The sequence below is a fragment of the Hemiscyllium ocellatum genome, chromosome 30, assembly GCF_020745735.1.
Source record: "Hemiscyllium ocellatum isolate sHemOce1 chromosome 30, sHemOce1.pat.X.cur, whole genome shotgun sequence".
Classification (NCBI taxonomy): domain Eukaryota; kingdom Metazoa; phylum Chordata; class Chondrichthyes; order Orectolobiformes; family Hemiscylliidae; genus Hemiscyllium; species Hemiscyllium ocellatum.
Genome location: NC_083430.1, coordinates 6,352,219 through 6,365,546, shown reverse-complemented (window position 1 = coordinate 6,365,546; position 13,328 = coordinate 6,352,219). Strand labels below are relative to the sequence as shown.

The 13,328-nt window shown below is 42.3% G+C and overlaps 1 protein-coding gene across 3 annotated transcripts in view; it reads left to right on the top strand.

The window, feature by feature from the left end:
* The window catches only part of col16a1 (collagen, type XVI, alpha 1), a 330,536-nt gene that overhangs the window by 155,969 nt on the left and 161,239 nt on the right, over window positions 1-13,328 (top strand). For all 3 annotated transcript variants that reach the window (XM_060847623.1, XM_060847622.1, XM_060847624.1), the window contains exons 12-14: window positions 5,475-5,492; window positions 7,397-7,432; window positions 12,119-12,148. In XM_060847623.1, the coding sequence (XP_060703606.1) occupies window positions 5,475-5,492; window positions 7,397-7,432; window positions 12,119-12,148 (84 nt within the window). The remainder of the gene's footprint in view (window positions 1-5,474; window positions 5,493-7,396; window positions 7,433-12,118; window positions 12,149-13,328) is intronic.

Here is a 13,328-nt window from a genome sequence, read left to right as displayed (position 1 = left end):
GTCTCTCCTCTCACATTAAAAATATTCCTCAGTCTTGAAAGTCTCCATCCTAGGGAAAAAAACAACTACCATTAATTCTGCCTATTCCCTTCATTACTTTATAGATTTCTACAAGGTCACTTCTCAACCTGCTACACTCCAGAGAAAAGAAGACCCAGCCTATCCAGCCTTTCTTTATAACTCAAACCTTTCATACCCAGCAACATCCTGGTAAATCTCTTTTGAGCCCCCTTGAGCTTGATAATATCCTTCCTATAACTGAATGATGAGAACTGGACACTGTATTTCAGAAAAGGCCTCACCAATGTCCTGTACAACCTCAACATGACATCCCAACTCCTATACTCAAAGGACTGATCAATGAAGGCTAGCATGCCAAAAGCTTTTTTTAACCATCATGTGACACAAACTTCAAAAAATTGTGTACCTGAATCCCTAGATCCCTCTGTTCTACAACACTACCCAGGGCACTACCATCAATTGTTTAAGCCCTACCCTTGTTTATCCAGATTGAACTCAATCTGCCTTTTTCCAGCCATTGACCCATTTGAGCAAGATCCCTTTTTAATCTTAGAAAACCTTCTTCATTTTCTACTGTGCCACCAATTTTGGTGTCATCTGCAAACTTACTAACCATGCTTTCTGTATTCTGATTCAAATCGTTTCTATGAATGACAACAAAAGAGAATCCAGAAGTGATCCTTGTGGAACAACACTGGTCACAGGCCTGCAGTGAGAAAAACAACTCTCTACCACCACTGTCTGTCTCCTGCCATTAAGCCAATTCTGTATCCAATTGGCAAGCTTACCCCTGAATCCCATGTGACCTAACTTTACCAATTAATGCACCATGCGCAACTTTGTTGAAGGCTGTGTTAAAGTCTAAGTAAGCAATGTCTACTCCTCTGCCTTCATCAATCTATTTGGTAACTTCATCAAAAAGCTCAATCAACTTTGTGAGACATGATTTTCCTCGCACAAGACCGTGCTGACTTTACCTAATCAATTTTTGCCTCTCTAAATGTTCATAAATCTTATCTGTTATAATCACCTCCAACCATTTATCCACAAACAAAGCCAGACTCGCAGGTCTATCGTTCTCTGGTTTCTCCTTTCAAACTTTCTTAAACAAATTAGCCACCATCCAGTCAGCAGGTACCTCACCCATATTTATAGATGATGCAAATATTTCTGCAAGGGGTCTCGCAATTTTCTCCCTTACTTCCCACAACATTCTGGGATATATTAGATCAGGTCCTGGCGATTTATCCACCTTTACATTCTCTAAGGCCTCCCGAACTTTTCCTTCTCTAACGTGACCTGTGCTTAAAATATCAAAGCTTAGTTTGCTGCATTTCCTAGTCTCCATTTCTTCTTACACACTAAAAACTGATGCAAAATATTCATTTAGTATCTCTCCCATCTCCTGGAGTTCAACACAAAGATGGCCTGTTTGATCTTTAAGGGGTCCTGCCCTTGATCTAGTTACAAGAATCTCTTTGGATTACCGTTTATCTTATCTGCCAATACTATCTCATATCCCTTCTTTGCCTTCCTGATTCTTTCTTAAGAATGCCCCTACACACTTTATATTGATTAGGAGATTAACTCCAAGTTGTTTATATCTAAAATAAGATTCTCTTTTATTCTTGACTAGAACCTGAATATCTTTATTCATCCATTACTCCTTCATTTTATCAGCTCTACCCTTCATTCTAATAAGAACATAACGCTTCTGAATTCTGGTCATCATTCTTGAGAGCTTTCCACTTGTCAGACATCCTCCTTTTACTTGCAAACAAACTACTCCAATCAACTTTTGAAAGTTCTTGTCTCACACCATTAAAATTTGTCTTATTCCAATTAAAGACTTTAATTTTATTTGAGTCACCTGTCCTGCCTTATTACCCAAAAGAAGGTCTAGAATTGCTCCTTCCCTAGTAGAAGCATCCATATATTGATAAAGAAAATATTCTTTAACGTATTTAACAAATTCTTCGACATCCAAACTTTTAACAACTGTGGTGATACACAGCCAGGTCTCTCTACTCCTGGACACTCTTTAGAATAATAGCCTCTATTTCACACTGTCTGTCCACGTTCTTTGTGTCAAAGTACATCATATCACATTTCTCCGCATTGAACTTCATCTGCCACATACCTGCCCACTCTACTAATCTGTCATTGTCCTTTTGACTTACCTCACTGTCCTCCTCATAGTTTACAGTTCTCCCAAGTAAGAGCATTTTCTTCCAGGTGTGATGAGAACTGTCAGTGCTCTACATCTCCATAACCCCTTGTAATTTTTGAGAAAATTATTAATAGACCCAGTAAATGTGAAGCTTGCAGCAAGTATTCAACATGGATTTTGTGGGTAAATGGAGTTCCTGCCTCCCAGGAGTTGAAGAGCCTAGAATAATAGCTAGAGTTAGGCCTAGCTCATGCAGGGGCAGATAGAATTTAGCCCAACCCTGCATCATCAGCAAATGCTGCTAAATGCTCACAATGAAATATAATCACTATGGAGGGAGGTGACAAGGGCTGGAGCAGCAACAGTAGCACCTCATCTCTGTACTTAGTACATTGTTGAAGATTGATGGCAAACATCCCTTACAATATAAAATAAAACAAAGTTCTGTGGATGCTGGAAGTCTGAAACATAAACAGAAATTGCTGGAGAAGCTCAGTAGTCTAGTAGCATCTGTGGATCATCAGAATTGATGAGTCACTAGCCTTGAACCATTAACTCAGCTTTCTGCTCACAGATACTGCCAGACTTGCTGAGTTTCTCTTGTGATTCCTATTTTTATTTCTTATAGTGTGCCTATATTTGGGTGCTTTATCGTGATGAAAATATGGTGGCTCAGTGATTAGCACTACTGCCTCACAGCACCAGTGACCTGGGTTCAATTCCACCATTGGGTGACTTTCTGTGTAGAGTTTGCACATTCTCCCCGTGTCTGCGTGGGTTTTCTCCGGGTGCTCCAGTTTCCTCCCACAATCCAAAGATGTGCAGGTCAGGTGAATTGGCCATGCTAAATTGCCCGTAGTGTCCAGTGATGTGCAGGCTATGTGATTTTTCCATGGAAAATGTAGTGTTATAAGGATAGGGTAGGGTCTTATGCTCATTGGAGAATTGAGCCGAATGGCCTGCTTTCACATGAGTAAGTCAATGATCTATTCTATATTTTTACAATTGGGGTTTTGAATAGGATCCAATTTTATAGGCCATTATTGTCTACCATTACATTTCTGGTGCAATAAAATGACTAGCTGTGCTTTTAGATGTGGACAGCCCCTTACAGACTGGTAAAATACAGCCTGTAAGTATTCCAGCAGAACATTAGATACATCGGCCTCCAGCTGTAAAACTTTATTGGTCTTCATTGATTTTAATTACGGAGACAAACATAAGTTCAAGTGAGTTTGTGTTCCACTGTCATAAGAAACATTAGAAAATGTTAAGAAAAGATTTACCTTGTTTTCTTAGAGAAGAACTGTTAAAGTGTTGAGAATTGTGAAGATTGTTTTCATTTTTATTCCAACATTGGAAGTGGGGTCTTCAGTCCTGGCCAGTATTTATTTCCATCCCTAACTGCCTTTAAGATGGTAGTGGTGAGCTGCTGCAGTACATTGTGGTGTCGATACATGGATGGGAGAGAAAAAAGTAAAGGAACATTGGCCCTGAGTTTTGCTGAGAGTGACTGACTCAGAACCCTTTCAAAATGGCACACCAGACCAGATTCTGGTATTTCCACTACAATTCCCATTTACAGGAATTTTCACTAGCATTACTTATGAATTTGGGGAGGTTGATATCGGCTATAGATCCTGGCCTCCTCATAATCTTTGTTGTGGATTGATATTGTTTGGAGTTTAGAGAAATGAGAGTCTCATCAAATTGAAACATAAAGATCTTGAACAGCAAGACAGGTTACATACAGAGAGCTTGTTTTCCCCGGCTGAGGAAACTGGAACATATGTGAGGGACTAACTTTTTAATGCAGAGATGAAGAGAAATATTTGCTCAAAGGGATGGTGGCTCCCAGGTTAGCACTGCTGCCTCACAGTCCCAGGGACATGAGTTCAATTCCAACCTCGGAAAACTGTCTGTGTGCAGTTTGCACGTTCTCCCCATGTCTGTATGGGTTTCCTCCGGGTGCACTGGTATCCCCTCACAATCCAAAGTTGGGTGAATTGGCCATGCTAAATTGCTCATAGTGTTCAGGGATGTGTAGGTTAGGTGCATTAGTCAGGAGTAAATATAGTGTAGGCGAATAGGTCTGGGGGGTTGCTCTTTGGAGGGTCAGTGTGGACTTGTTGGGCCGAAGGACCTGTTTCCACACTGTAGGGATTCTATGATCTTTGGAATTCTACCCGAAGGCTTGTGAATTCTCTCTATTTCCTGTGGGACGAAGCTGTCGCCTTTTGGCACTAGCATGTATTGCCCACTTCTCATTGCACAAAGAGCGGTTTTAGAATCAACCACGTTGCTGTAGGTCTGGAGTCACATGTAAGCCAGACTGGATAAGGATGGTAAATTATCTCTGCTAAAGGACGTTAGTGAACTAGGTCAGATTTGACCATCTTGAATTCAGATTTGACCATTCACCATTGTAGGATTTGAACCTATGTCGTATGTTCCATCAGTGAATACAGAATAACTTTGATTATCCAACTGAGATGGGCATGGAGTATTTTGTTTGGATAACTGATCGTTCAGATAACAGATAACGTTTTCATGGTACTTTGAGATCTTGTTCAGATAATCTGAAATTCGACATTTAGATAATCGAGGTTGTTCTGTATCTTTAAGTTTTACAGAGACAGACATTAGGTTTTTCAGGGATTTGGGATGTGGATGAGTACATGAAGGTGAAGCCTAAGTTCAGCCATGATCGTATGAAGTAGGCTTGTTGGGCCAAATAACCTACTCCAGCTCCTGTTTCTAAGGTTAAGAAAAAGGCAGCATGATTAATCTGTGTGTCTATCAGTTTGGAAGGCTGTTCAGTTGTGGACTGCAAGGCTGGTACCATTCTCAGATCTGTGCTGTCCAGCTGGGCAAAAATCAGGCGCTGGAACCCTGACTGATTTTATCTCAGAACACTGTGACTAGTTCGAGTGATAACTGCTTCTGTCCTGCTTGGAAATGTGCATTCTGTATGATATAGTTTGATAGTTGGACCTTTTGATTCTGCAGCACTTCCCATTATCGTAGTCCAATTTCTGGTTATACATGGACATGCAATTTGTTCAGAGATCCTATTCACATATTGTTCTGGTGCTAGCTCCTAAGAGGTGAATAACAGCGGCACAGGTTAACTGAGGGGGTACCATACCCACTTGGAGCTGTCTTACAGCTGAGATCTCTCAAAGGTTTTCTGAATGTGTACAATGTCAATGGTAAAGCAAACAGTTTTGATTTTGCAATGATTTGCCCTAACATCTTTTTAATTTTTATGTTTTCCCTCCAGCATGAAGGCTGTGTTGTGGTAAGTAACAGCACAATCATTCTCCTGTTTTCATGACTCTCAATAATCCTTAATTGATATTTTAGAGTCTTGGAAGTGACATGTTCAGATATCATCATATTATTTAGTGATGCTTAGGCACCAAGCGTAGTCACCAAAATAAAAACACAGAAGAACTGCGGATGCTGAAAATCAGAAACAGAAACACAAATTGCTGGGAAAAACACAGCAGATCTGATAACATCTGTGGAGCAAAAGCGCAGTTAACATTCCAGGTCTTCCGAACTCGTGGTAGCTGAGAAAAGATTGGGATATATGCGGAAGATGGAGTGGGAGAAGGGGGAAGGAGTAAGCAATAGTGAAGATTGAGCCCAAAGGAAGAGAAACAATTGAACAGACAAAAGACTGGATAAAGTTCAGCCTGGAAGAATGAATAGCTGTTAATTGGGACCATTAGAGGCTGATAATGGGTAGTGTGGGGAAACAGCCCATGTGATGACAAGACCTGCTTTGTGGGCTTAAGGTAAGGACATGGAAGTCACCAATTTTCCCAAGTCTCACTATGCTGAATCTCAGTGGGTAGGTAACTTTATAGAGCTTTACAAAGTTATGAGGGGCATGGATAGGAAAAATAGCCAAGGTCTTTTTCCTGGGGTGGGGGAGTCCAGAACTAGAAGGCACAAGTTTAGGGTGGGAGGGGAAAGATTTAAAAGGGCCCTAAAGGGCAACGTTTTCACATAGAGGGTGGTATGTGTATGGAATGAGTTACCAGAGGAAGTGGGGAGGCTGCTACAATTACAATATTTAAAAGGTATCTGGATGGGTACCTGAATAGGAAAGGTTCAGAGGAATATGGGCCAAATGCTGGCAAATGGGACTAGATTAATTTAAGATATCTGGTTGTTATGGACAAGTTGGACCAAAGGGTCTGGTTCTGTGCTGTGCTGTGCATCTCTCTGACTCTAAGTGCCTTCCCATTCAGATTTTGTATAGTGCTAGTGTATTGAAAGGGTTTTAGCCTGTGGCACTCCATATGTTGGAAGTAACAGTAGGTATTATACTTGGATTAAATAACCTTGCATTTAGAGAAGTCCAACAGCACGGAGGCAGGATCATTGGCCCAAACTAGTCCATGACAACCAAAATGTCTGTCCACGCTAACACTGTTTCCCTGCACATGGCCCACATCCTTCTAAACCCTTCCTATCCATGTGTTTGTCCAAATGCCTTTGAAATGTTATTAATGAACCTGCCTCAACTGTTTTTGCTGGCAGCTTCATATGCGTATATTTGATCTGTACACATTACTGGGTGTGGGTATAAATGACAAAAAGTATTGAGAACCCAGGAATCAATCCAAGGTTTCACAGCAGCACAAAGAGCTCTGATTATCCCTGATTTAAGCACTCTATTGGGAAGTTTCTAATGACCTGATGCGATATGTATGAATTGTTAAGAGAGCATTAACTCACAGATACAGCGAAATTTACAGAATTTTTATTAATCAAAGTTAAAATATTTTGGTTTTATATTTTGTTGTGGTATCTGGATGATAGTGGAGTTCCTGCCACTTTCACAGTCCTCTGGCCAACGTCAGCTGTAATTCTCACCCCTGCACCTTCTGCTGCCTTGTCTTGTCTCCTTCCACCCTCACCTTCTGCAACAATCTGAGAGGCACTGCTGTAACCTGACATTCAGTGGGTGCGCAGGAGGCTCTGGAGGTGTGATTGGTGCTCTTTTCTTGCTAATCTTGAGTAAATTATGAAGCACCTCACAAGGCCAGCTGTGGTGCTCCTGGTTTGGGTACAGGTTGTGACTTCATCACTGCCTTCATCCTTGAAACCAATTACCCCTCCCCTCTTATTTGTATCCCATAAAATTTCGCCAGTGGACAACTCTGCTGATCCTTTCTCCTTCACTTTCAGTGTCCACAAGGGCAGAAAGGAGAGAAGGGGGAGCCGGTGAGTATTACCCTTCTTCACTGTTAGCAAGTCAAAGCTACTGAATCTGTAAAATGAACCATACTCTCATCCCTGCTGGAGATAAGGTGATTGCTGTTTTCTGTGTCTATGCTGCTGCATTTTCTCAGTGTCTCAGTTTCTCATCTGATTTTTTGATTACTCTCGCCTACATCTGTTACTAGACAGACACACACAATAAGGATACAAGACTGTGCCTGACCTGATTGTATTGACCTCACTTCCCAGTGTGCAATGAGTCGTTAAAGCAGAAGAGCCTGGGTTTTAATCTTCAGTCTGCACTGATCCCAGGCTGACTCATGGCTGAGGTTCCTGTGCCAGGAATTAGTTAGTGTTGCTAGTCAGAGATACTGGACAACTCCTTATCTAGTACACAGTCATACAATGAGATAAATGATTATTACTATTAGTTACAATATTATTATAATTAGCTATTCTATTAGTAGATACACTACTATTACAGTATTATTATTATTAGCAATATACACTGTTATTGCAATTCAATATAGTATTATTACAGTTAGATATATTATTAGTTAGATACATCATTATTACAATTAGATACATCATTATTACAATCAAATACCCTATAATGGCAATTACATCCATTGCAATTACAATTAGATACAGTAGTATGTGTGATAGCTTGTTTCATTTATTATTGGCAAAACATGATTCTTCAATGCCGAAATCACCCAACCAGATCGTGCTGCACTCTCTCAGATGTTACTGTGCAGGGAGTTAAGATCAACCTGTGAAGTTGACTTCTCCAAGTCCTCTAATGTCATTTGGCTGTGATAACAGCAAAGGTTACTATCTATTTCTAAATAAGCCATTTCTTATTCTTGTTTTCTTTTAGAGTTTATTTCCTGTTGAATGCAGTCTATCTAATGTTTGAACTAATTATTAAACAGAAATGAGAGATTCTGTGGCAGTTCATACCACACTGTTATTTCCTATCGATATTTTTCCCATTCACTCGTCACCCCTGTGCTGACTGGCCTTTCATTGCCTCTTAGTCTAACAGTGATTCTATTTTAAACTTCTCATCTTTGTTTTCAAACCTTTCCATGGCTTTGGCCCCTCCTGACTTCAGCCCCCCCTCTGAGGTACCTTCTTTCCACCTGAAGCTCAGCCTCTTGAGCATTCCCAGTTTTAGATATTTCGTATTTGGTGGATTGGTGGGTTAGGCTTTTAGCTGCTTTGACTGTCGGCTCTGGAATTAACTTCCATAAATTTGCCAATCTCTTTTTATCACCTTCCTCCTTGATGAACCTCCTTAAAACCCATTTTATTTCTACAATCTTGGCTATCTGCCTTAACATCTCTTCTGCCTCGGCATCAAAGCTTTTTGACAGTGCTCTAGTTCAGTACCTTGGGCTGTACTTTCCCAAAGGTTCTGTATAGACACAAGCTATTTTTATTGTTTTCAGAGCAACCACTTTGGTGAAAATAATCTTTGATGTTCCTATGCTACTCATAGGACAAGAAATTTAAATAGAGGACTTAAATTATTGTGTCTTCATCACTGTTCTGCCTTGGTTAAAAATTAAAATAATGTAAATCATATTAAAATTCTTACAACCTTGCCAGAAACCTCAATCTCAGATTGTATCCTACTATCTCCAAAGCTAGACTTCAACAGAATGACCAGGTAAAAGTGAGGACTGCAGACGCTGCAGATACTCTTCAACAGAATGACTGGCCGATTGCTTAAGGTGAGGCCTGTTTCCATGGAGCCAGGCCTTCACAAGAACCAGGGCCTTCAGCAAATGAGAGGAGTAGAAAAGAAAATAGTGTGACATTGCACAAATATATGAACTAAGCCTGTGAATCAATGCCCAGCTAGTTATCTACCACCCCAATAATCCCACTTTAAACAAATATCCCACTCATAGGCAAGCCCAAACCTCTCTGCCTTATGGAGGAAGTGAGGACTGCAGATGCTGAAGATGCCAAAGAGTGCGGTGCTGGAAAAGCACAGCGGTCAGGCAGCATCCCAGGAGCAGGAAAGTTGACATTTCGAGCATGAACTTTTCATCAAAGGGGCTGAGAGATAAATGGGAGGGAGGATGCAGTTGGGGGAAAGGTAGCTGGGAATGCGAAAGGTAGATGAAGGTGGGGGTGAAGGAGATAGATGGGAAGGAAGATGGACAGGTAGAACAGTTCAAGGGGGCAGTGCCAAGTTGGAAGGTTGGATCTGGGATAAGGTCGGGGGAGGGCAGTTGACAAAACTGGTGAAATCCACATTGATTCCACATGGTTGGAGAGTCCCAAGGCAGAAAATGAGGTGTTCTTCCGCCAGGTGTCGGGTGGCTGGAGTTTGGTGGTGGAGGAAGCCCAAGACTTGTGTGTCCTTAGGGGAGTGGGAGGGGGAACCCCACTACCAGGCAAATATTTCCCTCCCCACCACATCTGTGTTCTGGAGAGACCATTCCCTCCATGACTCCCTTTACAGGTCCATACCCCCCCACCCCTCCACCCACCCCTCCACCCTCCACTGCCAGCATCTTCCCCTGCCACCGCAAGAAATGCAAAACCTGCTACCATTACCAACACCCCCTCCCCCTCACCTCAGTCCAAGGCTCCAAAAAATCCATCCACATCAGCCAAAGATTTAACTGTAGTTCCACACACTTTGTCCATTGCTCCAAATGTGGTCTCCTCTACACTGGGGAGACAGGACATCAACTTGTGGAACATTTCAGAGAACATCTCCAGGACACTCTAAACAACTGCACTGCCCTGTGACTGACCTCCACCATTGTCTCTAGCCACCCGATGCCTCGAAGAAGAACACCTCAGCTTCCACCTTGAGACCCTCCAACCACATGGGATCAATGTGGATTTCACCAGTTCCCTCATTTACCCCCTCCCCCCCCTTATGCCAGATCCAACCTTCCAATTTGGCACTGTCCTACCTCTCCATCTTCATTTCCACATACTCGCTCCACCCTCCGCTCCGACCTACCACTTTCATCCCCACCTTCATCTACATATTGCATTCCCAGCCATCCTCATCCCGGCCCCAACCCCCTCCCTTTAATTTCTCAGCCCCCTTGGGCCACCCCTTCATTCCTGATGAAGAGCTTATGCATGAAATGTTGACTCTCCTGCTCCTCGGATGCTGCTTGACTGGTTGTGCTTTTCCAGCATCACACTCTTCAACTCTCTCTACCTCATGTACAGCACCGGCCAGTTAACTATGGCAGTGCCAGAGATATTCTCAATGCTGAAGACAAAGCAAGATGGCAGATGACCGACTATAAGACTCTGTCGGCTGTCTAACATCCGGTGCCAATGACATCCTTTACTTGAGAACCACAATGCATCGACAGATCAGTCATTTGAAGCTTTGCAATTTTATTGGCTCTCAGCTAACCAGCCTTGGCACTCAGTTCTACAAGTGGTTTAAATTATAACTTGGTTTGGTTTCAGTTTATAATGAATCTCTAATTAGTCTCATGGGGTGGCATGACTGACTTTGTGAAGGGAGTTGCTCCAGTCAGTTTATTGTCTTGGCCTGTTCCAGCGTGTACTTCCGAGATTGTACATTCAGCACATGCTGGATCAGGCATTGGGCAGTTAGTTCAGTCTCACTCAGTTGGAAAGTAGGTCACACATCATGCTAGCTGACTCTCTGCTCAAACATCTCATTGACATCAGGACCTGCACTATAAATGACTCATACTCATATTTGAGCGCTCAGATTGTTGCCTGAACCAAATGGATGGGGAATGGCGAGTTTCCCAGATGAAGTGAACATACAATCACTGTGCTCAAAATGAGAAATGACAGTTTTGTAACATCATCCCATTTTCTCCTGTGAATTTCTGTCAGTTCCATAAAAGCCATGAAGGAGGTGCTGAAACACTGTACGGTGACTCCATTGAGTCCAGTGAGAAAAGCAAATACATAGGGGGAAGGAAGAAGAAAGACAAGGAAAGAGAGAGGAACACAAACTGGGGCAGGGAGAAGGAGAAGAACACACACTGGAGTAATGAGGAAGACAGGAACAAAAACTGAGAGAGAGAGAGCAACACAATCTGGAAGAGGGAGTGAGGAACCCAAACTGAGGCAGGGAGAGAGAGAAAAACACAAACTGATGGGGGTCACTTAACCACAAAGAGGGAGTGAGGAACACAAACTGAGGAAGGGAGGGAGTGAGAGTAGCACAAACTAAGGAAGAGAAAGAGAGGTATAAACTGAATGACTGCAATGTGATTGCCTTTCTGTGATGTTCTATAAGATATACTAGTGTATATGCACATGTGTGTGTTTATATATGTGTGTGGAGGGCAGTGTGTGTCTATATATGTGTAAACGTGCATGTGTGTATATTTGTGGACATGCATGTGTGAACATGTATCTGTATGTATGTGTCTACCCTCTTATATGGATATGTTTCTATGTATAGCTGTGTAGGTGTGTGTATGTGTCTTTGTATGTGTGTAGGGGGTGATGTTTATATCTTCCTGTCTGTATATGTGTGGATATTCTTGTGAGGGTGCATGTGTGAGAGTCAGTTTGAACCTCTAGGAATACATCCAGTATGAGTTGGCAATAATTTTGGAAATTTCTTGTTGGTTAGGATTTCTGTCATCAAAAATACAATGTCTGTGATTAAAAAGTTCCAGAATAATTTGAATCCATTCTGTTAATAAATAGGGAATTATCGAAGGAACCTTGGGACCAAGGGTAAGTGATTCTGCAGAAAAATATTCTGCAACCATACATACTGAAAATGAATTCTCTCCTGCCCTGTTCAGTGGAATGATCACTGAATCAAATACTCAATGTATTTCTCTCAATGATGTCAGTGATTGGGAGTCCCCTGGTGCAGGAATGAGTTTCAAAAATCACTCATACTGTACCTTTAGGATTTTGTGTCAAATGCAGTTTCTCTGTATAAAGAGGAGCTTTGATTATCCGAAAATCCAAATATCCGAAAATCGGATTATCCAAAGGAGATCTCGTGGTCTTGATGGAAACGTTCCATCAAAGACATGTTTCCAACAGTGATCGTGTCTTTTGTTTACAGTGATTACACAGGCACCGTCTCCAACTGACTGACCTCCCGCCCTCCTCTCTCTCCTCACACTTTCCCTGGAGTTCTACAGAGGGATGTACACTCACCCCCCTCCCCCATCCCGAGATAATCTCTCCAACATTGTCCTGTACAGGGCAGAGGTGTCAAAAAGTTGTGTGTGACTGTGGCTTGCGTTGGTGGTGTTGCACGGGGGGGCTGGGGGGTAGGGCGAGGGGACGGTGTTGCATGGGGTTGGGGGTGGCAGGGCTGGGGGCGAGGGCAGGCATGTTGGATGGGTTCAGGGAATGGGGTCTCGCACGCTGTGTGCTGCTGCAATTTCGTAAACGCGGAGCAGACTTTAAAAACTCCGAGCCCCAGAGGAAAGGCATTTTATTGATTAACTGAATAATCGATTATCTAAATGAAATAGTGCCTGCCCATCTCGTTCGGATAATTGAGGTTCCCCTGCATAGTTGAAGTAGGAGGAGGGTTATCCTGTGTATGTGAAGTACATACTGCACACTTTTGCCAATTAAAGAGTCTACTTGTAATGTATTAAAACCCTTTCCTGTGAACCCCTTTCTTTTTAACTGTATCTTGTAATTTAAACAAGTTTTTGAATTGTTTGCATTTATTTCTGTCTAAATTGGGAATTGTGGATTATCAAGCTTGCACAAGTTTGGTTGCCTCTTCACACAGTGTCATCACTGCCGTGATCAGGCCTCTGCCCCGATAACCGACAGCATAAACCCGGAGACCAACATGGGGCAGTACTCAGAGGATGTGGCTGATCTGGAGACATGTATCTGGGAAAGGAACTGGCAAAGATAGGCATTGGCATCAGAGGAC